The sequence below is a fragment of the Drosophila melanogaster genome, chromosome 2L, assembly GCF_000001215.4.
Source record: "Drosophila melanogaster chromosome 2L".
NCBI classification, from domain to species: Eukaryota; Metazoa; Arthropoda; class Insecta; order Diptera; family Drosophilidae; genus Drosophila; species Drosophila melanogaster.
The window spans coordinates 1,686,490-1,710,437 of record NT_033779.5 but is presented as its reverse complement, the minus strand read 5'-3'; the positions used below and the strand labels follow the sequence as shown (position 1 = coordinate 1,710,437).

Below are 23,948 nucleotides of genomic sequence, written 5' to 3'. Positions count from 1 at the left end.
CAAGCGTCAGATAGGCTCGGCAAGTGTTATCGAAGAACGATAGGCCCGATAAGTTCGGACGAGTAGAAGAGGAAATAATATTTGTATTTACTTAAGCCCATTGTACGCACACACAACTCGAAATGCAGGGATCGGCCACGCTGTTGGTGGTTGCGTTGGCCTTGCTACTTGGCCCGGCGAGCACGGCCGGGAAATCGGATCCGGGCATGGTGGACGTGCTGGTGACCACGGTAAATATGTGCACCACCACCACAGCCCCAAACAAATAGGGGAATTAGAATTAATCCTTTTCCGGCTACGTAACAACTGGTTTGTCCTCTTCTCTCCCACACAGGACTTGCCCAGCATCCGGGAGCAGCGTCCGCTGCTGGCCAACACAAAAATCTACGCGCAGAGTAAGTACAGGCGGCGGAAAACGCGTGACGAATGCCTCCGACTTACCCCTTTCTTCCACACCTGTTTCAATGGTTCCAGTTAAGGGCTGCACTTCCAATGTGGAATCGAACCTGACCATTACGTTCCGGCTGACGGAGCACCCCTGCATCTTTGATGACCGCACGGTGAGTACAACGTTTCCATATGGCTCAGTGACCATTTAATCCCATCAATCTTGTATCCCCAAACAGCTGCAGGCCATCGCCCAGAATGCTACCCTGCAGAAGAACGCCACCATCAATAACGTCATCACCGAGATCACCAGGACATATCCCTGCAACGGACTCATCGTCCTGGCGATAAACAAGGACAAGGTGGTCGAAGGATCAGCGATCCCAACACCGGAGCCAAAGCATCCAATGCTGGAGCACAAGCACCCACTTTCGGTAAATGCGACATATATCAACGATAAGTAGAAGCACAGCAATTACCACGGGCCAGCAAAGCATTTTCGGCTTTTTCCTTATCAGCTTATCGTTTCTCTTTAAACAGGGTATTCCCTAGATAGGTGGGGCATACTGTTTATAGAGCCAGCTTGAAACATTTACAGGCATTTGTGCCATTTTATTGAATGGAATGGTCTACTCGGTATCAGGTTTTCTTATATATGTATAATGAAGCAGGAACACTGAGATAACGCAGTAATTGAACCACTTCCGTTTCCTTATAGCCCACAACGAACCCAATTGCGAGCGTCAAGGAGGATGGCATTTACGAAATCGAAGTTAACATCGCGGCGGGCCCATCCGCGCAGTTCAGTGCCGTGGTGCACATAGAGTTCCTGGGCCCACACGGCTTCATCTCGGCCATAGATTGGCCATTCCTGCCGGTAGGGGTCGAGTGTGTTTCTAAATGACTTTGTTTATACATAATCATGTATATGTTTATTTTCCCACAGTTCTATCTGATCATGTGCATTGTTTACGTGATATTTGGAATTATTTGGCTGTTTGTTTCTTTCGCGCAATGGCGGGATCTTTTGAGAATTCAATTCTGGATCGGTGGCGTCATACTGCTGGGAATGCTAGAGAAGGCCTTCTTCTACGCCGAATACCAAACGCTGACGAACAAGGGTGTTGCAGTTCAGCACGCCGAACTGGTGGCCGAGTTTGTGTCCTGTGCGAAGCGCACGCTGGCCAGGATGCTGGTCATCATCATGAGTCTCGGCTTTGGCATTGTCAAGTGAGTGAGCGCTTTTGATTAGAAACAGAAGGGCCATTAAACTGCCGCCTGCAGCTGTTTATAGTTATAGTTATAGCTTACTCTAAAGCAGTTGCTGCTATTGACCGAACCACTTAAGCGTTAATTTACTCAATCTATTCCAGACCCCGTTTGGGACCCATGCTGCATCGCGTGGTGGGCGTGGGAACCCTCTACTTTGTGCTGGCCTGCGTGGAGAGCTACTTGCGTATCACCAATGTGAAGACCGATCGCAGCGAGCTGCTGGTGGCGAGCATTCCACTGGCGGTGCTGGACACAGGAATATGCTGGTGGATATTCACCTCGCTCGTGCAGACAACTCGCACTCTCCGACTGAGGAGGTGACTAATGCCAATGATGAAATCTCAACACATGCGCTAACAATGTGTACCTTTTCCAGGAATATGGTCAAGCTCTCACTGTACAGGCACTTCACCAACACGCTGATCTTCGCTGTTATCGCTTCCGTCATATTCATGCTGTTTGCTTTGCGTTTGCGTAGGGTCGAGAATTGCACGCCTGTAAGTTGTTGATTAGCATGAATGGAGCTGCGAACAGGGGTTTGCTGATTTCGTGTTTTTTTTTTAGGGCTGGCGCGACATTTGGGTGGATACTGGCTTTTGGCACATTTTGTTTTCGGTTCTGCTGCTGGTGATTATGATTCTATGGCGACCGACGAATAACAACCAGCGCTATGCCTTCACTCCGCTGCTGGATAACCCGGAAGACGAAGACGATGAGGGTAAGTTAGAACCCGAACTTCTGCTGCAAACAAGGACTAATTGACTCCTTAACTTTTGGCAGACGAGGAGGATCAGTTCGTCGCGGATGCCTACGGCGTGAAAATGCGCGGCCAGAATGGAACGCCGAAAACGTCGACGACTTCACGAAATGCCACGACCACCGAGGAAGACGACCTGCGCTGGGTGGAGGAGAACATACCGTCTTCGATGGCGGACTCGGCGTTGCCCATCCTGGACTCCGATGAGGAAATCATCAACACCAAGTTCGAGGTGTCGAAAATGCAATAAGCTGTGACTTTCGCTGGACCGAAGAGACTTTTTACGCATATTTTTGCACATTTTCACGCAACCGTGTCTCCCGCCAGCAGCTATGTATTTTTTAGTTCTATCCGCCATTGAGGAGGAAAACCCCTTATTGCTGCGCTGCGCTGACACTGATCTTCCAATTTCGAGAACCGTCTGTCCGGCCACGCCTTCTGAGCCCGTGTAAAATAATGTATGTAATCGTAGTTCCTTCTACGCGCACGTCCTCCCCCCCTCTAAATAAACCTAACTTATTCATAATACCTAGCCTAAGTTGTAGATACCTATGCGACGATCCGAGAACTTAATTTAAAAACTTCGACTTGAATTCTTGTGCTGCTGCCCCTAACTACACTCGCAAAGGTGTATGAGTGAGCTGTTGGTGGTCGCCTCATTGTATGTATATAGCTGGTAACACAAGACGAAACGATCTATATAAATCTACGAGTATATTCTGTAATAACTATGATAAAACGCGACTATGCAAAGATTAAAAGTAATTGTCTAAGTAAGCACACAATCGTTTGCGTCACACACCTCAAGGTATTTAATTACATATTTTTAATCAAACGGTCTCCGATTTTCATAAATAAATGCAAACGTATCTTAAAGGTAGCCATGAACCAAACTCGCCATGTTTTTCTTTAGTCCTTATCTAACTAGCTTATGATATGATATGTCGTGACTAAAAGTAGAATATGGTATACATCGATGGAGTGATGTGTAGTAGTTTATTTTATATATCTTATCTTTTGCGATAATATGATGTTTTCCCCCAATGAAACCACTTCTAGTTGTAATTCAATATTTATTAGTTTCTTTGTATAAAATTTCTCTTGCCTTCCAAATTTCAGTTAAAAAATATTAAGTAAAGAAGAAAGGTAATGTGCATTTCCTCAGATAATACAATCACAAAGCGATTTCAGTTAATATTTTGCTTCGAGCGCCTTACTGTTAGATTACACACAAACACAAAGTTACAATTAATAAACACAATATTTATTCGCGGAAGGATTAAGAACGAAACGCAAGTGCCTCGACTTCGGTGCAAATATGCATTATTACAAATAAGATACAAATACTTATGGATACTGTCTTGAGGGCGGCGAAGTTGGCATTTTCGGCTGAACTCTGGATGAAGCGCGACTCCAAACGGCAACAATGTGGGAGGACAGTTGAAACGGGCGGGCAAAATTTACATTAATGTGCTTCTCGTGGTGTAACAATTTTCTCATGTAACAAATTTACTGCCTAGAAATGCGTATTTAATATTTTTTAGTCAGCTCTTTAGTCCAGTCCAAGCGGAGTCCTCCACGGAGCTGCTCAACACAATTGGGCGAGTAACAGCGAATTGGGTGGGTGCAGCCGAAATATTATGAAAATTATTTATATTTATGACAATATTTAGTGGTGACAACAGTGCCTTGCAATTCGAATATTGCTGCGCTCTTCTTGGGAGCAGCCAGCTTGTGGGACGCCCCTGGACTGGATTGGTTTATGTGGAAATTCAGCCTTCAGCCGCTCAGTACTCAGTTCGATTCGGGCTTGACATTGCGTCGCAGGATTGCCGCTGCGAGGTCCTGCTTCATGGCCGCCTGCTGGCGCTGATCGGCCAGTGATTGTGTGCTCCTTAGTCCGTTCACGATGTCCTTGGTCTTGCCAAAGTAGATCTCGTTCAGGGTGTTCCTGATCTTGTTCTCCATCTCCTCGACCATCTTGCCAATGTTGGCGATGTGCGGCGACGACTCGCTGACGTTGGCGTCCTGCTCCTGCTGCCGGGTGAGGGATCCGCCCAGATTCATGGTTCCCGAACCCTGTTTGTTGGTCTGCAGCCAGAGCATTGCCGTGGAGGTGAGCTTGTAGTGGGCCGTCCTGCCGGTGGTCTTCTCCTGTACCTCGACCACATGGATGGAGTCCCAGCAGCCGCGGATCATCTTGCTGCCATCTCCCGCCTTTTTGATCAGTATAACGGCGGCAAACCCGTGATCCAGATCCCATAGGTAGACGGAGGAGACGCCTCCCTCGTAGTACATCTCCCTGTACTGATCGAAGGCATAGTTCGCCTCGATTTCCAGTTTGCGCAGTCGTTCCGAGGGCATTTGGCCATCCTCCAGCGGCGGATAGTAGGAGTTCGACCAGGGCGATCTGTAGGAGTCCCCATCCCGGTTATAGTCGCACAGCAGATAGTCCTTGCCGTGCTCCTTGTCCTTGGCGATCTTCAGCGGCTGGTCCACGGAGGAGAGCAAGTCCTCGCAGAGATCCGGTGCCAAGTCTATCAGATCAATAAGGTTCTTCTCGATCTGCTGGGGCGGCAGCCTCCGCATCAGATCCAAAGCACAGTCCATCTGCATTTCCGACTGAGAAGAGAGGAGAAGAGACACCAGTGAAATTGAATTTGAGTCACTGCACCACCGCCGATAAGAGAGCCCAAAAAATCCCTCCGCTTTCCACTGCCACCCGGCAAACCAGGGATTACCATATATGGGCATTATTTGAGGCCACAGGCCGCCGCCCCTCTGGAGGTTTTCTCGGTGGATTAGGTGATTGCCAAGAATATTTGGCTTGCAGAATGGGCGGTTCCGACCAAAAACACCGTTTGTTGGCCTGCTTTTTTTTCTTGTTACTATTGTAGTATTACTCACCATTTTGGTACTTTCTGCTTTCCCTTGTTTCGATAGTTTTACACTGTTTATGTTAGGGGCCTGCGTTCGCTGAGCAGGGCCGATCTTAAACTCTAGCTAGGATTTCGGGCTTATATTGCAAGTGATTGCACTAAATTGACTCTTTTTCCTTATTATTAGGATTTTTTATTTTTGCTATGGTGTGCTAGAGCTGGAACACAGCCCGATTATTATGCGATATCGTTCATTTTGGTGGAGCATCGATTGCTCGCTCGATTTGGTATATCGATTTCTTACCCGCTAACTATCTAGCGGAAATATTTGAAAATTAACATAACGAATGGCAGTTACTTACTTACAAAAGGCAATAATTTGCAGTACACTTTATAAAAATAAACTCTGGCACTCAATCCGCCCGAAATAAAACCATGGTCTTACTTTTATTATATTTTAGCAACAAGTTTATTGAATTTAGTTTTCGTTCATATACTTTTATGCTTAATTCCATTCTGGTTGCCCATTTCCTCTCCGTGTTTTGTGAGTTTCTGTTACAATGCGTTTGGTTTGTGTGTGACTGTGGGTTTAGCTTACTCGTAGTTTTTAATATGTTACACAAAAATGTATGGCATAATCGTAAATTTTTATCCGAGTTCGTGTTTAAAATATATTTAAGCTGCTTCGCTTTCGCACTCTTCAGACATACATACATACTTATTTAGAAATCATATGCGTGCTCCGAAAACGTATCCTTCTGAATCGATCCTTGGATTTCTTGATTTTTACATTAATTTTAGCCAAATACGTAGCGTGTGGGATTTTGCCTCGTTAGTAGTAGTAGGTTCAATAAACTTAATTAACCGCTTTGGGCTTAGACTCGCGCTTCAAGTGCGCTCTTTAGGTGTATACTTCGACCATATACGATAAATGTAAAATCTCAGACTTTAATTTTTAACTAAGGTGCACTACATACAGAAATCGTTCAGAGAAATGTGAACTAAATCGAGGGATTTTTTTTCGCAGCTCTGGATTTTTAGCCAGGATAAAAACTGTTACAGGTGACTTGTAAAATTAGGGCAGGTTTCACTAATCTCGAATAACTTAGATAATTATAATTTGTATTTCTTAGTCGTTCTTTTGAAGTTTAATATTTCGGCTAATTAATATTGATTTATTTACTTATGCTCTGTCGCATGCTAGACACTGTGCCAATATTCGAAATCAAAAGCGGTTTCAGATTCAATAATAGTACATAACTCCATTTTCAATCGTATTTCTCGTTTCATCGTTTTTCTTTCGCTCAATAATTATGCAACACTTGCTTATCAACGCTTCTTCGACAATCAAATGTAATCACAGTTTTATGTTTTCCTTCTTTATATAAACTCATTTTCATTTAGCTATTTATTTCACTATTTTCGCATTTCGCGTCGAGTATGTGTGTGTGTGTGTTTCTGTGAGTGTGTTTGTTGTGGCTTGTTCTTCTTGACTTGTGTGGGTGGTAAAACTAAAAATTCTTAGGGCTGGTTTACTACACGCCTAGTCCTCATGTGCTTCAAAAACTCACCTAACCTTCTCTCAATCCTCAATCTTCAATCATCGATCCTCGATCTTCAACCTTTCGGATCCCATGCTTATGAACATCTCAACTCACTGATCCTTGCCATGATCGCATATTAGATTATTAATACTATTACGTATTTAGAAAACTTTAAGAATATTGCACAACTTGTGAAAATGCTGATTCTGACTTCTGACCGACTGCCCGCTCGATTCGTTATAAGTTTTTAAAAATATTTCATTTAATATTTAATACCTGAGTTGTTCATAATCGTTTCGCATGATTATTACATCCGTTTTGCGGTTGCTTTCATAATTTTTTTTTTTTTTATCGTAATACATATCGAAAAAGTTTCTGTTTTTCTTCTCATTATTTATTTTTTTTTTTTGTTTGTATTAAATGCATGTATACATCGTCGTGAGTCTTGATAATGCCCTGAGTTTGCTCCAAACGGATTTGCGTTTTTTTAAAACTATTTTTTTTTTTGTTTTTCGTTTAACCTTATGCACGTAAAGTACTTCTCATTCCGAAATTCCCTCGCAAGTGGACCGTTGTCGTCTTTTTTGAATTCAAGTGGTTAAAATTTCGTTTGGGTAATTCGAAAACTTTTCAGTTCAGAACAAAGTAAATCGAATAGTTCATGTGTAACTCAAGTTCTGTTGCATTCATTCTGGTTTCAAAAATAATTGGTCCAAATAAAGGAAATCAAAGGGGCGTAATCTGTGTGGAAACTTAACTTCAATCCTAAAAAGTCACACCAACTGTTCGTTTTTTTTTTTGACCGACAGCCTTGCTTAAAATTTTAACTTTATATTTATGCCGAAAAATTTGTACGATTTCCTCTTTATCGTTACCTCGCCTCTATATATATTTAATTAATTTTAATTTATCTGCTAAATTTCGTTTGTTTTTCCTGAAATTTTGTACTCGTCATTGTTCCAAAAGTTTTTGTAGTTTTCAAGTGTGACTTATACGCAATACGAACGCAATTTGAATGGGAAAACCAAAGCGTGAGTTCAAATAAAACAATCAAAATACACACATTAAATATAATTTGTACTTCCTTCGATCCATCGTGTTAGACAAATTTACAACAACTTGATTTACACACTGAGGGGCGCAGGGGGAGACGTGGGGGGAATGCTCTTCTATATATGGAGTATACACCATATGCCATATATACCATGGCGTACATACAACTAGCTTCATCTTCAAATTTCGCATTGAACTGAACTGTAAAGTTGCTTAGGCCTAAACACATTGATTTTGTTCATAAAAATTACTTTCGATAGTCGTAAACTTTAGTATACATATTTCGTTACATTTATGTTTTTTTTTTGGGGTCGGGTTTTTTGGGCATAATCAATCGAGTCCGAAATGCTGTCAGTACTGTGGGTATAGGAAATTGGGTGTTGTGTTTAATTTGGTTAACCAATAAAATTGCCAATTGGAAGTGGTTTGTGTTTTTTTTTTTTTCTGGGGTTTAACATTTATTTAGTTGCATTTTGTTTTAGCATTTACGTGTTTATAGATTATAAATTTAGGCTTTATCGTATAATTGTTACAAATTAGAAAAATGTGTATAATGTGTAATGCGTAAACAAGCCAATTTGTTGCGATCGAACAGAACTTTAAATCATACAAAATATATATATATTACATCTTCTGCCACTTAACTTAAACTGGATTGGTGCATGCTGTGTTCGCTTTTCGCTTTTCCTTTTATTATTTTATAGTTATTTGAAATAACTTAGGTAAAGTAAGCATAATAGTGTTTTCCTGGGGCGGATTAGGATGGGGATGGGGAATTGGGGAATTGGGGAGTTGGTTCTGTTGAAAGGGTCACAAAATCATATCGAATCGAAAAGTAATCGTAAGTACAATTGGCTTGTTGAGGGGCTTTCGTGTTATTTGCTTGTTGACATTTCGCGCTAGATATTAATAGAAAAACAATTACTAACAAAAATATATAACAAAAATTACATCGAGCTCTTACAAAATGTTCGGTGCACTAAACTTCACGTTAAATTGAACTTAAATTTTGTTTTGTACGTGTGCACACTATTATTTATATAGTTACATTTATTATATTTGTATCCTCGTTACAGATTCAATTCTGTTTACGGATTCGCTTACTAATTAATTTATACAACTCAAGGTAAACGTAACTAAGGATTACTGAAAAATTACGAATATACAATACACAATGCTTCTTGTTTAATTTATTTTATGTACAATAATTGTGTGATCTCGTGACATTTCGTCCACGTTTCGTGTGCTTTACTGTACTGTACGCTCTAAATGCAAAATGGCGACATTTGTGTTTTTAGTTTTAGATTAAGTTAATTACGCTTTCTGGGGATTTTCCTTTCGATTTTCGTTTAGCTTGCAAACATATTTTACAAAGAAATTATTTTACGCCGCTTGTCGAAAAGTTGGGCCTAAAATCTGATTACAGATAAAAGTATTTTTGCTTTTTCGTTTTTAAATAAATATTTATGTATAATTGATGCACGTACATAGAGTGTTGCCTGTGCCTAATATTTGTTATAATTTTTATGTTTTCTTTAGCCAAAAGTTAAGCCTAAAATGTTTGTTTTGTAAAGTTTGCTTATTCACGCAAGTTTCTTTTAGAAAATTTTTTACCTTCGTTTAGCAAAATGATTTTTTTCATTTTTTTGTTTTTTCGTTAATTTTTATAACCGTGTTGGGTTCGCTTTGAATTTAATTTAATGCAATTTTTTTTGCTCAAATCTTGTGATTTGCCATTGGACATGGCTCAAGCAAAAGTATACCATTTACTGGGATCGTTCCTTAATTTTTTTGTGGATTTTCATTCCTTTTTGGGGTAAATTTTGTAGCCTTAAATAATTTCTTTGTATTTTTGTTTACAGTAAGATTATAAAGAGTTACGTTTTTCTCGCCTTTCTCGTGTTTTTTTTTGTTTGGTTTGCCTCATTCAGTTGCTTTGCCGAAATTGATGTATACAAATGATCTTAATCCTGGTCACATATCGCCTACATCGTCTGCTCTCTACACATACATAGTAAAAGTTTTGGATATTTTCGTATAATTAGGGTTTAGCCAAAGGTATATTCTCGTAGTTTTACATTAAATGTTTTTTGTTTTGTCTGAATTTCGTGGGCTCCGTGTGCTCAGCGCATATTTACATGAGAACGTCAATGGGGAAATCAGTAATCAGTAAGGGAAATACATTCTATTCTCATCCTATTCCAAAGGATCTTCACTGTGTGGGTCTGAGTTTATGAGGGGTGTCGTCTGTATGTGTCACCATTTTACAAAAAGAATAAAACGAAGTGGTAACGAAAGTATAAGTTTATGTGGTGGTATCATGCTCATCTCGTCACTGCGCAGTCTATGGCTAAAATTGAGGTAGTTCAGTTTACTATTGCAGTTCGATCTGGTCTTGGTTTCCCTTATTATTGCTATTGTGTGTTCATTGTGTGTGATTGTGTCTTTTGCATTTAAAATTAAATCCTCCTACTAAACTTAGGTGCCACTTAGCCACTAGCTAGCTAGCTAACCGATAATCGAACTAAGAACTAAAGCTTTCTTGATAGCATCTTCGATTACAGCGAAACATTCGGTGTTTCTGCTCGCGTCCTCTGTTTGTTTGTCCCATGCAAACCGAAAAGTAAAATATATTCTTTAATCGTAGCAATTAAAATGATAAAAATAGTTCAAACAAGTTTAAAAAACACAAAGAGGTAGGTTCTTTCCTGAGGTATATGAGTTCCTGAGTTTGATTAGACTCTAATTGTAAGACGAAACGCGAAGCGCAACTAAGAACTAAGTTAACGTAAACTAAAAGTAGGTTGTGTGTATCAACTAAGGTGTGCTGGTTACTCCAATTAACCCCTGACAACTAAGTATTAAACATTGTTTGATTGATTCACTGACTGACGGATTGAATTACTGACTGATGGCTGACCCAGCGCCAAAATCCAAGCCGCTGCTCCCCACCAACGTACTTAAAAATAAAATGTAATTCAGACTCCAGCGAACGCTGATGGGGGTGTGCAGGGTCGGACCGGCAACCAGGGGTTAAGTCTGTTTGGATGCGAAGAGGTAGTTTTGGTTCAGATATTTGCCAGACTCTAGTGGTTTAATCTATTGCTATTGCTTTGAATTTGCCCTTCAGCCTTTCAACACGAATGCCAAATAAAATTCGAGTTGAAAAATTATTCGTGAAACGATAAAGAACTGAAATAACGAAACTAAACGCCACTCGTTCTTGCAACTTGAAAACGATATCACAGAACAAACTGGGGATCGGGTGACACTGGTAGTCTGCATCTGCATCTTCTATGGTTAGTGTGTCTCGTGTGCCTTGTGGTGTCTTGTGGTTCAACAGTTAATAAAGGTAGTTTCATATTCAACATTTGGCTATTTTATGCTGCTATGGACTGTTACCATTCTATTGCCTGGCTAACGAAAACATGGAAATGAAGACAGTAGTTTCACAATTGAAATTCAGTTGGGCCCTGATCAAATAAAACCCATCTCAACTCTTCTCTCCTCTCCTCTCCGTTGGCGAGCCTAGTGTGTTCCTACATATGCGCTTAGTAGTTTTTAGGTATAGGTTTACAGGTATACGAATACATATTATATCTAGGTTCTATCATTATACAACTGAGGCCACGCATACACACATGCTATCGATATATATATGCGTTAATAGTAATAATAAATGTATTTACAGGCCAAGAACTTGCTAGCCTTGGCAGATTTTCTCAATATTTTCCATTGCATTTTGGATCTTAGATTTTTCATTCTAGGTTTCTCGTTCGCTTACAACAAAATGGTTTACTTCTGTTCAGTATTTTACAGCTTTACTTTGTGGGTTTTGTTATTTATGTAGTAGCCATCGAAATTATAAGAGCCGAAAAAAGGAATTTTGAATTTTTGTTGGTTGGATTTTTTTTCATTTTTTTTTTTTGGTGAATTTTCATTTGTACGAAGAAAAATGTTTTCCAAAGGTGTGCCAAAAGTTTGATTTTGAATTTCGTTTGGTTGCTGTAATTATTGCTGTTTGTTGCCTTTGTTGTTGCCATCAAGTTTTTGAGAACGTTTTTGAGTGGTTTTTGCGTAATATTTGCGTTTGTTAATTAACATGTTTCACACTTGGCTAGAATTATTCAATTAAAAAATAATTATATTTACTTTACGTTTTCTTTGCTATTTGCTTTTCTCGCTCATCGTTAAATATACTCTTCATTGTTTATAAAATTTTACTAGTAGTCATTTAATTATATATTTCTTATAGGCACCCAATTTACCAATTGTTTTTACTTCGTTAGAAACTTCTGAATTCGGAATTGAATTTGTTGTTTTAGATTTTGTAGCCGAAAAGCAGTTGTATAAAATTTTGAGGCCTAAACTGGAAGGGAAATCATAAAACAATACGAAAATCACAAAGCAAAATGTTACATCCTTAAAGCAAAACTCGTCTGTCCTCGAGCACAGATCCTGGAATCCTGGAATCCTGGTGGCCGTGGAGCAGTGGTCTCCTCACTTGGCCCTACACTCCTGGCCCCGTTTGCCTTTTCGTATTATTAATTTAATAAAATTATGTACAAAAAAACCGGACAAAGGGGCAGACTTTCGGGTAAGTGGAAACCACATCCATGGTCCATGTGGTGCACTCAAGGATCCTCGGATTCTGGCTCCTCCCTAGGTTCTTTAGGTTCAGCGTTTCTCTTTTTCTATTCTGTATTTTGTTTCTTTTGTTTTTATACTATTTTATTGTTGCAGGTACTTGTGGTTGCGGTTTTGTTGTTGCTATTGTTGCTCTGTAGTTTGTTTGTTGCTATGTGTTTGCAGTGTTTAATTATAGTTACTCGCGTCTTATTTAATTCAGTTTTTAGGCTTAGCATTGTCGTTTCGTTTTGATCTGAGGCAACTTGCAGTTCTGTGACGTTTCTATAGGAAATCAAAAATATATGCGACAATAATCTAATCATCGATCTACTCCCTCAACACACACGAATAAACAAATTCTCAACGTTTTGTTTTTGCTATATGCTGGCTACTCTCTCTCTTTTTGGGCGGTACCAATCAAAAACGTTCAAACTTTTTGCATTACTATTTCGTTAGTTTCGTAAGTTTCACTTGTTTTTCATTGTTTGATTAGCACCCTGAAAACGATTTTTCAGCCGGATTGCATTTAATTCTATATTTCTGGTTCTGTTTCTGGTTTCTGGTTGAGTGTCCTGTTTCATACTGCCATTAATTGGTTTGGTTTGGTTTGGTTTGGATTTGTTGCTCTTGCTTGTGCCTGCTGCTTGAATTGTGATTGGCTTCAAAAACACAAATTCGTAATAAAAATGCCTGCAAAAAGTTGGTGGTCATCAAATTCGCCATCTGTTTTTCGTGTGTTCGCTTGTCTGTCCGTCTGTTTGCTGTGTGTTTGGTGTGCACACGTGCACGTGTGTGGTACATCTTATCATTAGGTTCCTTGTTTCCTTGTTTAGTTATCATAGTAATCAATGTGCCCAGTTTGGGGCTTCTTGTCCAGCTTGGTCGTAGGTGGTCTCCGAGGGCAACAGCAGTTGCATCAGTAGTCATGTTTCATCTTCTTTGCGCGCGCGTAAATCACTCGTCTATCTTTCACTCCGTCGTTTCATCGATTCTTAGCCTAAATCTAAGCAGCTTCTTTGGGGGGCATCCTCTGGGGGCATCTCCTCGTTTCTCCTCATCCTATTGCTCCACATTGACCTTGGGCGTGGAGGTCAGAGTGGGCGTATCGTTGGGCGGTATTATATGTGGGGGGCTGGTGGGCGTGTTGGGCATGTGATCGTAAATGGCCTCGGCCTGGATATCCGGTTCGGCTTCGGACATGTGCAGTCGATCCTCCTCGTCCTCGGACTCCGAAAGCACCTCGATCTTGGGCTCCACTACAACGAGCTCAGATCCTGGCTGTGGCTCCGGTGGCTGGTCCTCGTCCACTTCCATGGGTCGATCGCTACCATCGCTGGCCTCCGCGTCACTGCAACCATCACTGGTGGCGCCAGTGGTGTTCGTTGTGGTTGTGGTCGTCGTGGTGGTGTTGACCGTGGTGTTCATGGTCGAATCCATCGCCTCGGCGGCCTGTTCCGCCGCCATGGCCGCCCTGATCTGCTGCGTCAGCTCCTGGTGCATTCGCTGCTGCTGCTGCTCGTAGGTGAGCGGTTCAGTGCCCTCTGAACCGGCTCCCTCTTCCGATCCTGCCCCGTCGACTGCCTCGCCCGACTCCCCTCCTGCCTCTGCCCCATCTCCTCCTGCCCCCGTGGTGGTCTCCGCCACCATTGCGTCCCGTCGCTGCATGCACTTCTCCAGTGCCATCTTGAGTGTTTTACGTTTGCGCTGCTTTGCCGCCTCCTTGTTGGCGTTCATGACTACTGATGCCGCTGCTGTTGCGGCTGCTTCCTATGGTGAATGATTGCTGGCTGCCGCTGTAGCCGCTGCTGATGCTGCAGCTGCCGCTGCCAAGTGTGCTGGAGCAATTGTTGCACCCGCCGCCAATCCGATTTCCTGCTTGTGCTCCCTGGCAATGTGACGGCGCACCGTGTTGTTTCGCGTGAAGGTCCGCTCGCAGAAGGGACATGGCACTCGGATGCCCTGATGACGCTGCCGGATATGCGCCCGCAGATTCGTCTCGTATCCGTACAGACGATCGCAGTAGAGACACTTCAGCTTCTTACCGTCGGCCGTGTTCACGCTGTTCTTGTTGTTCATCTTGGTGGCGTTCCATACGTTCAACATGTCCGCCGGCGCAATCGACGCGGCCAGGTTACTGGACAGCGTTCCGTCCGCCTTCAGGTTCTCCAGCAGCGTATTCGGTGTGGTCGACGAGGTGTTCGAGTTTGGCGGCGGTGGCGGTGAGTACTTCAAGTTCTCCAGCTTCACGCGCAGATCCTCGGCTCCGTTCTGTTTCGTTTTTAAGCGATGTAAATATCATTGTTCTCACCAATTTCGTTTTAACTACTTACATCTGTAGACTCATCCATAAGCTCGCGGTCGTCGTCATTAGCCTCATTGGCACTGCCATTGTTTCGCTCCGATTTCACAATGCGCTCCAGGCTACTGGTGGCATTTCCATTTCCCGCTGTGGTGCTGGGACTATGGTTCTCGTAGCGACTGGGAAAAAAAATACTCGAATTAGTTTAAACACTTCGGGGAAAAGGATTTGGTGAACCCACCTGGACTGTGGCGATGCGCGTTCGGAGTGCATGGTGTCGGCCTCGGTGGGCGCCGTGGAGGAGGCGCTGGACGAGGGACGGTGGTACGGCGGCTTGTTGATGGGGCTGGGACACTCGGAGGACTTGGAGCCATCTCGCAGGACGGAACCGCGCTGTTCCTGCTCGGAATACGGACTGCGGACTATAGCCCTCTTGCGCGGAGGTTCGTAGTTAATAGGCCGGTAGATGGGCGGCACATGGGTGTAGCCCATTCCGGAAGAGGAACTACTGCCACCCGGATGCATCAGGGAGTCGCATTCCTGCTTCAAGATGCCAGTGGATCCGCCCAGATGGTGAGCAGCGCCCGCGCCGCTTCCCAGGCTAATGGGTCCATTGTTGCCGCCACCACTGCCGACTCCGTTGCCACCGATTCCAACTGTGCCGCTGCCATTACCCGCTCCCCCGCTATGGGAGCCGCCAATCCCTGCAGCCGATCCGCTGATTATGTTGGCGCCAGCACTGCCGCATCTGTCAACGATATTCGCGCTGGCCGCTAGGGTGCTCAGGCTACTGGCCGCCGCATTTGCAGCCGCCGCCATTCCTCCGCCAGCTGCCATACCGGCCAAGCTCAACCCGTTGCCAATGCCCATGCCGGACATAGAGTTGGCTCCCGTTGCGCCTCCTCCCAGACCGATTCCGACTCCGCCGGGAACGATGCTGCTGCTACCGCCGCTCAGGCTGTTCCTTACGCTCCGCCTGCCCGTCGGCGAGTCAAGTGGCGACAGGTCGCCCATGTGTTGTTGTGCCTGCTGTGCCGCCAGACGTCCCGTTTCCGTGGACAGACCTTTGACCTGCACATAGGTGAAAGGACGAATTATTAGTTAGTTCCAAAGTACCCAACCCAAGCACGGCGAGCTTTTTCCGGTTACCCCAACTCATTTAAATGCATTACCCACCTGCAAACTCTCGGCGGACTTGAGGAAACTGTTGAGCGCCTCCTGGGAGACGTGGACCTCGCCTTTGTACATGAACTCCAGCAGAGCGGCCATGTTGTCCGGCGTGGTCGCCTCCAGTATGATGACGCACTGGCCATTTGTGGGCGTGTTCTCAAACAGATCGGCGAACTTCTTTGAGCAGGCCGCCAATATAAGTTTGTGGGCTTTGAATACTACGCCTGAAATGGGAGAGAAAGGTCACATGCGTTAGAATATGAATATTAACGATATTTTTAGACTCATTCTATTCCTATTCTAAGCAAGAAGTCTACTTCCCATTTCCCACACTGGTTCCGATTAAAGCATCTTACTTTGGGACACACCACAACCCACAAAAGGTTGCCAACAGGTGGCGCCGAACCGCCAACCGAGACCTTGAACTCATAAAAAATCATGTCAAATATATACGGGCACTCGCACATAAACACGTACACGGAGGACAATAAAAGCCGCAGCAAGGAAATCATTTCCTCGCTCTTGACTACACAGACACAAAAGGGAGCTTTTCATCGGCAACAAAACTCGCTCTCATTTTGGCATTTAGCTATATGTGTGCTCTGTCTGAGTTATTATTCAACATCAATGTCGTCTTGGCTTGGTCTTGGTCTTGGTTTTGGTCTGGCAGTCTTTTGTGTCCTGACTGGTAGTACCTGACACACAAAAACCCACCCGGCGTATACGCAATCAGCGAAAAAGTGGGTGGCACTCCGAAACTTAGTGTATGTACTTCGATGTGCTCTTTGGTGTACATATATATATATATATTCGTTTGGCTACAATTTTTCACGGCTTTCTTGTCTCTCTTTTGGGTTTTCCTTTCCTTTCCCCTTCACCATTTTTTTGGTGGGTGTGGGGAGTGGCACAGAAGTTATGTCTCTCCTTTTATGGGGCACTTGTTGTGTTAGCTGCGAGCATTACTTAAGCCAAATTGAAACGACACTCGCACAGCGGTGTTTTGAGATAAATACGAAAAATATAGAGCGCGAAAGAGCGAACGAGGGAGGGCTAAATATTTACCGTCGACATTGTTCATAAATACATTTCAAGTTTGACACTTTTTCCCGGTGGCACTTTGTGAAATTTCTGTAGCAGCTGAAGCGTTAGCAAATGCATTAAGCCACTGCCACAGACCAAATTCTCCTTTTCTTTTTCGGCGCCCTTATCGCGCACTGCAGTCCATTTCGATGGAATTCAACCGAATTGTGTCAATTCTTGCCTCAGCGCTTGCCAGCTGATAAGCGGCGATAAGAAAAACGCAGTTTGTGGGGCAAGACGGGCGAGTAAACGAAAACGAAAACGGAATCAAGGTCAAAATCAAACGCATTGCACGAGCCCCGAAAAGCCAATCAAAACAAGCACTCTCGGAAGTGATTCAGGCGTACGCGGCGTATGCGCGATTTGCGTCGTCACTGATTAGCTCTTGCCAAAGAGGAATTATATAATCGCTTGATTAATACAGCACAGACTACGCAAATTGCATTTAACATATGCCACACACACACACACACACACTTTGTTTACCCGAATGTTAGAAAACAGAAAAAAAAACACTTTTATTCGTTCTTGCGATTATGTATCAAGCGTATTTTTTGAGATATTTCGCTGTTTGGATTTTCTAACACTTGATACAACAGAAATTGGGTCACAATTACCACAATAAAAGCGCAAAAAAGCCACACACACACACACATATTACTATAGAAATTCACTTTGATATGTCTGTATGGGACTGGCCTTGATAAAGAAATGATATGTGTGCGTATAATATATATATATTTTTCTACCGCTCCGCTTGTTTACGTTCTGCGTTCGTTATTTCATTTACTCCGCAATTTGTTTTGATTTGGGTCTACTTTTGGGATATTTCCACCATTATGCAGTTTGGCAATAACATCGGCTCAAGTACACATTGTTTTTACGGTCAACAATTAGTGATCCAATCTAATCAAATCAAACAAATCATGTACGTCGATTAGTGGAAAATGTCGTCTGATTTTACATTTCTTTCTATAGATAAAAATCCCTCTGAACAAAGTGTTTTCTTCATCAAGTCAACCCCAAAAGATCCAAGTCTCTTCTCTTTTATAAATCCTACATGTTATTTTTCATGTAAAAAAAAAAAATAGCCCAAGGCGAGGCAAATGTTCATTTGGGTAAAATGCTCATTTCTCAAGTGTTAAATATGCCCCGAAACCTAAGGCAAAACTCAATGAATGCATCCCTTTCAATTACAATAAGGAAAAATAGGAAATTGTATAAAAAAAAAACGCAATTTGAAATATCCACATGAATATTAAAAACAATAAAAAACATACGTTGTTTGCCTTTGTTTTCGCAGACGGGCAAATATTTAATGCTTCATTGCCAAATGGACAAAAGAGCCCGGTGCGGAGCCAAATCAAACATAACAAATGCAGAATTTGGATGTGGAGTCCATCTAAAAAGCTGCTATCCCCAAAGAAATATTAAAAACCACAATTAAAAACAGTCAAAGCCGAGGGTTAGAAGAGGAAAGGCTGTGTGTGCTACTAGGGGGTGTGTGTAACGTTCAAAATTTTAATCAAAAGTAGTACCACTTCGATTGATATGAGTGACAACGGCAACCGAGGAACCGGAAGCCGAAAGGGTTTCAGGATTTGTCTAGGGCTTTTTCATTTTTTTGGGGATGTGGGAACTGTCTGCGTATGAACCCCCAGCCATTCCAGGCCCCACTCCCTAATAATCCCAGTCAGCTCTGCTTTTCCCACTCATTCAATCAATGAAAAACAAAAATCCATACTTACGCACACATGGCGTTTGGAAATGCTTAAAGTTCGCTGGAAATTATTGTTGAATTTAAAGCAGAAAACAAGCGGCTAACTGGGTGGTTTAAGCCAAGGTTAAGCTCGAAGAAAGAAATACATACATACATAAGAACCCATAAAGTGCCATACATACTCTACATAATAATCATAAAAATAAGCCAAGATGCTCCGACTTCCCAAAGAAGCGGCGACGAAAAATATTTAAGCCCAAATCAAAAGGGAAAGAAAATAAGGTTAACAAGGGACCCAAAACAGACACACACACACACACACACACAAATTTGGCGAAAAGATGCTCCCAAATAACTGACCTCAGTCAAAAGCCCAAATAAATATATACGAAACGTGCAAATAAAAGTATCTACATTGTACATGAAAAGCTGTATAAAGCTATATAGGTTTGCCCGCATTTATTCGCCATTTAATAAGCCAGCATAAAAACTGTAGTAAAAGGCCGTAAATGAACTAGCAGACAACATCTGAGGGTTGGATTGGATTGGATTGGATGGCATGGGATGGTATATGATGGGTGGTGCGATGGGATGTGGCTGACAGACAAGGACGAGACAGGCCATAAAAGCCACTTCCACTTCGCGTCTCCATCAAACAGAACCGGCAAGGCAAAAAGAAATCAATGTCTGATTCCCTGGCGCATCGGCTTATTAGCCGGTATAAATAAAAAACATAAACATAAGGTGGGAAAATGAAAGGAAGCGAGTCGTAGGTAAGCAGTCGATCGTACTATCTCATTTGATTTTGATTAAGTAAGCACCCTTTGTAGCCTAGACTTATCTTTCATTTAAATAAAAATCAATGTGTCAGTATATAAAAACTAGCACTCACCATCGCAGGATAATATGACATCGGCCAGTAGATCCGATTTGAACAGATTGGAGAATGTTATTGCCAAGTTAGACGAGAAACTGTTCCATTTGAGGCAGAACTGCTGCTGCGGATCCATGGTGCCAGCAGTGATGCTATAGCCTTGTCCCGATCCGTGGCCGTATCTTTGTCCGTATCTCTGTCCGTATCGGTGTCCTTAGCTCTCAGGATCCAAGCTGTTCGAAGGGCGCCAGAACGGCGACAACGACGACGCTGCTTTCGATATTTTCCAATTATTTTCGAATTTTGGTAATGGGGCTGCTGATGCTGCTGATGCTGCTGCTGTTTTTCAGCGGCTCTGCAAATTGATTTGTTTGTCTTCGGTTTGCCAAAATGGAATTTCGTGGAATTTTGTAGCTGCCAGCAGAGCATAAAAGCAATACGGCCGCTGCAAATCCTTAGCCAAAGGGAATTTTGCAATTGTTTAGTTAATTTCTTGTGCGTCGCCGATTTCGGTGCGAATCGTTCCGGTTCTCTAATCACTTCCGCTGCTTTAATCGTAGCTGATAAGTTTTGTGTCGGCGTTGGCATAGAAACTTAACCAGAGACTGTGAGAGCACCGAATCTCAAAACTGAATCCGACTCCGAACACGCCAAATGCTGCAACGAGAATGACGAAAATTATATTGAGCGATTAGTTTTGCTTTCGATGCGTTTGACAGGGGCCCGATTGCAAATCCAGTGCCTGCTTTCTGCCCCGAAAATTCCGAAGGGATGCAGGTTGCAAAAAAAGGTCAATGTCTATGTCTATATCTAAAATCTATATTGTATATGTGCCTCCCTCCCTCTCTCAAATCGAGTAGTTCCGAGAAATACGTTCCCAAACAAACTCAAATTTCAAAAGTCATGCGAGGCATGTGGCTTTCTTGGCCAAAAGCTCAAACTGCATCGCATTTGTGTTGGTAACTCTATCTTTGGCCTGCAGCATTTCCGACCAATTTATTAGAAATTAATCGAGCATTTAGAAATAAGCGAAAACAGCCCTGCAAAAAGGCAACAAAATCAAAAAAAAAAAAAAAACGCACAAGATATACGATTCAATTCTGGGAATTCTGGGCTGGCCAAGTCAAAAATGCCGCCGCTTCCAAAGGTTTTGATGCAACGCGCGTGAACACACAACTTTCTGATTCCTGCCTCCTGCCGCCTCTGATTTTGGCCTCGTCTACGGTTTCTGCCCCCCCACCACCATCATCATCATCCTTTCTCGATTCCTGGAAACTGCAGGTGAGGCTGCCTTTCGTCGTTGCATGGGATGCGTTTGTTTTCTTCGAATTTGTTTAATCGTTAGAAAAATGCGGCCCGCAACTTTTGTGGAAGCTGCCACGAGCAGCCGACTTCCCCCCGTCTCTAATTCATTTCTTTTTTTCTCTTGACCATCAAAATCAACGGTTTCGTTTCAAGCGGAGAAAAAAAGGAGGATAAAAAAGATATCGGTAAAAAGCTATTAAGAAATTCCTGGGAAGTTTGCAGTTTTCGAGTCCGGCAACTGGAATTCATTCGCCGGCGTGCAGGGGAAAGTCCAAAAAGGATGCCCTTGGGGGATAAGAATGATTTAAAGATTGGGTGAAATTGATCGACATGATTTGCGGTTTATGGGGCAATGCAGAAAGAAGCTGTGGCTCCATTTAATTTAGAAGATAGTGTCTTGTCCTATATGTCATATATGGCATTAGGAAAGCGTGCTCATCTTGAACTAAGTCTTAATTCCTTTAAAAAGGTAAAGATTCCATAGGGATCCAGCAAACGTCCCTCTTTCTACCGCACATATATAATCCAGAGAACTTTTACTGTCACTCATCTGCTTTAATTCCTGCAGAGCAACAACCCCAACTTGCCTTTTACAAAGCCTCCTGAAAAAAAAACATCCTTATTTCTGCACTTGGACAGCTTCTGGCTTCGGGAGCTTCGGGCTCGACTGTACTTTGGAAACTTCCTCGAGCACATATCCTAATGCTGCCATTGTTGTTGTTGTCAAAAGGGAATACGCAATGAAATTTACGCAGCTGCATTTGAAATGCTTTTTCAATTACACGAAATGCTCAGATTCAGCCAGCATGAAAGGAGAACAGAGCAAAAAGCCCAAGCACAACAAATAGATCAAATAGTACACCGTATACCCGTCTTGTTCGCATTCAAATACTCGGACTCAGAGATACACATGTACACATGTACACATATACAGAAAACGCACCTGAATGGCAGTCTCAAGGCGAAATCATAGCTCAGGTATCTGGTGGTAACCTATCTGCCTCCAAGACAAACAACAACAAAGGCCGCAGATATGTGCGAAATGTACACGAAAAAAAAAAACAAGGCGTAAATCCTTTTCACAAACACAGATACATTAGGATATGCGTTCCAGGAACAACGCACACACAAATGAAATAAAAGCTGCTTTTTTGCTCCTTCGGTGCTGTCTTTGCTGTCTTTGTGATGGGCAGGAAGAGGCAGTATATAGGGTATCTGGATCGGGGACTTATAGTCCGAAGGGAGATTGAGGGTTGATCCTCGGCTTTACTTCAAAATAGCAACGCACTTTCGGCACAAAAAAAAAAAGAAGAGGAAATTGCGCAACTAATGCAGCCTCAAGCTTCTCGATAGTTCAGCATCCAAAACGGTCATAAACAAAAGCAGCTTTGAATTGCTCGAATATTTAATTGTTATATTTTGTTGATTTGATGGCATTTCAACTAATTGACCTTGTGCACTATTTAGACAAAACGTCAATTCGATTCCGTGATTCATATTTTTTGTGCGTTGAGTGCAGCATATCTCAAGTGGCCAGCTGCCAACATACAGATACATTTGTATCTTTATGTACGCGTCTATTTTCGACCATCTTGTCCGCTTTGAATGGCAATTAATTCCGGCAAATGACGCATATTATGAAACCTCTTTGTCTTCGTTCTAGCAAGCACATATAATGCAATCGGAAATGCCACAGAAAATCTCTTGAAAACGATATAAACCAGTTAGATTCTACTTAGACGCTTGATTCGGCTCCTTCGACGTGGAATCCTAAAGATGCCCACTTGGTTCAGTAGCAGAAACAAGAGACATGCCAAAACCAAAATCCACAAAAGAGTTAGCAAACGGCTTAGACAATCCACCACGTACTGCATGTCGTGCGTCTTCAGGTCTCTTTCATCGTCAAAAACGAAAATGTGATGCGATAAAATCATAACAATATCGAATACTTCTGAAGGAAATTTAAAAACCTATGTGTACGTACAAATAGATTCAAAGCTTATTTATCCAACTTATTGCCAACTTGTGACCCTGACTCGTCTCGATTGCATAGAGACTCCTTCGGAGAATAGCCCCTGCTATTAAAGTTCAGCCAAGAAAGGCGATTTGATAACATTACCGCATCGTATTGCAAAAGTTGCCGATGACAGTTCGGGTGCAGAGTTAAGAAATCCGCTTGTCAGCACTTTGCCACTCCCCCCTTTTCATTTCGAGCTGATGGCGCTGACAGCTCTCGAACCAGAGATCTTGGCAGGGAACTCCCATCCTGCCCCATCCCCATCGCCATCGGCCACAAGATTACACATGTCCGCATAATAGCGAAACGCCGGCAGATGTGCAATCGAGAGATCCAAGAATAAATGTCGCATAATTCACAGCGGCAGTGTGTGGAAATTGTGAAATACTTCGCCACAGGGCGTCGGTATACATCAAAGCGAGAGCTGTGCATATTGCATAAAGAACGCAAAAGGGGGCGTGGCTGGTCGGTGGGTTATCTGAGTTGTGACATGAACAGCACAGCGGGTGGAAGTCAGGTGCATCTGGCAAACAGCGGAATTGAGTAACTTCTTTGGCATTTCGCCTTTCTGCTTCGAATGGTTATTACAACCATAATTGCAGTGGGATTTGTAAAGCAAAAACTGGCAGCAACAAGTTTGATTGCCTTAAAGCTAAAAATGATTTTCAAGAAGAAATTCAAACTCTGACAGTAATCTCAATTCCCCTCCACAATTTTCTGAATTATAATTAACCTACTTTAAAATGAGACTTTCAATGGCGTGATGGTAATTAGCTATGCAGGAAAGTGCAGCCAACTTGAAATGCAGCGCCATGAAACACAAATGAGCTGCCATCAAAAGGGCCAAGCAAAGCAGTTAACACAAATACGGTTGACAGCCGGGCCAAAACGCTTCGCTGGGCAGCCGAAGAAAAAATGTTGTGTTAATGCAGTGCAAGTACAAAGAATGTGTATCTTGAAGA

At 42.7% G+C, this 23,948-nt stretch overlaps 3 protein-coding genes and 1 non-coding gene across 10 annotated transcripts in view; 1 reads left to right on the top strand and 3 right to left on the bottom strand.

The window, feature by feature from the left end:
- Positions 1 to 16: 16 nt before the first annotated feature.
- On the top strand, positions 17 to 3,306 carry CG17660 (uncharacterized protein). The gene is made up of 10 exons (NM_134768.4): positions 17 to 230; positions 335 to 395; positions 475 to 560; positions 627 to 821; positions 1,106 to 1,264; positions 1,334 to 1,617; positions 1,761 to 1,976; positions 2,036 to 2,156; positions 2,224 to 2,377; positions 2,440 to 3,306. Exons 1-10 carry the CDS (start codon positions 123 to 125, stop codon positions 2,664 to 2,666), a joined length of 1,611 nt encoding a protein of 536 aa, NP_608612.3. The 5' UTR covers positions 17 to 122; the 3' UTR covers positions 2,667 to 3,306.
- asRNA:CR44976 (antisense RNA:CR44976) lies at positions 1,194 to 1,986 on the bottom strand. Its single transcript, NR_124023.1, has 2 exons — positions 1,699 to 1,986; positions 1,194 to 1,628 (listed from the first exon to the last, which is right to left on the bottom strand).
- Positions 3,307 to 3,475: 169 nt separating the features above from the next.
- On the bottom strand, positions 3,476 to 5,536 carry cpb (capping protein beta). Of its 2 annotated transcripts, none has more exons than NM_001272948.1 (2): positions 5,158 to 5,307; positions 3,476 to 5,038 (listed from the first exon to the last, which is right to left on the bottom strand). In NM_001272948.1, exons 1-2 carry the CDS (start codon positions 5,158 to 5,160, stop codon positions 4,211 to 4,213), a joined length of 831 nt encoding a protein of 276 aa, NP_001259877.1. In that variant the 5' UTR covers positions 5,161 to 5,307; the 3' UTR covers positions 3,476 to 4,210. The 2 variants fall into 2 exon arrangements, with proteins under 2 accessions (NP_001259877.1, NP_477005.1); NM_057657.5 differs by lacking the exon at positions 5,158 to 5,307 and adding an exon at positions 5,324 to 5,536 and having other exon boundaries at positions 3,661 to 5,038.
- Positions 5,537 to 5,755: 219 nt separating this feature from the next.
- chinmo (Chronologically inappropriate morphogenesis) overlaps positions 5,756 to 23,948 on the bottom strand; it is a 53,425-nt gene continuing 35,232 nt past the window's right edge. For 4 of the 6 annotated variants that reach the window (NM_001201751.2, NM_164429.3, NM_164430.4 and 1 more), the window contains 5 exons: positions 19,683 to 20,321; positions 15,997 to 16,214; positions 15,062 to 15,891; positions 14,852 to 14,999; positions 11,821 to 14,789 (listed from right to left, as the gene is read on the bottom strand). In NM_001201751.2, coding sequence (NP_001188680.1) covers positions 13,581 to 14,789; positions 14,852 to 14,999; positions 15,062 to 15,891; positions 15,997 to 16,214; positions 19,683 to 19,800 — 2,523 coding nt within the window. In that variant the 5' untranslated portion in view covers positions 19,801 to 20,321 and the 3' untranslated portion in view covers positions 11,821 to 13,580. Of the gene's footprint in view, positions 14,790 to 14,851; positions 15,000 to 15,061; positions 15,892 to 15,996; positions 16,215 to 19,682; positions 20,322 to 23,948 lie in introns of all 6 variants that reach the window. The other 2 variants (NM_001258910.2, NM_134766.6) reach the window with 2 other exon arrangements.

Excerpts from the sequence above, each read along its gene's own strand:
- CG17660 (NM_134768.4), top strand. The coding sequence starts at position 123 with ATGCAGGGATCGGCCACGCTGTTGGTGGTTGCGTTGGCCTTGCTACTT. Across the intron at positions 396-474 it reads CACAAAAATCTACGCGCAGA|TTAAGGGCTGCACTTCCAAT; the intron begins GTAAGTACAGGC and ends CAATGGTTCCAG. Across the intron at positions 1,977-2,035 it reads CGCACTCTCCGACTGAGGAG|GAATATGGTCAAGCTCTCAC; the intron begins GTGACTAATGCC and ends TACCTTTTCCAG.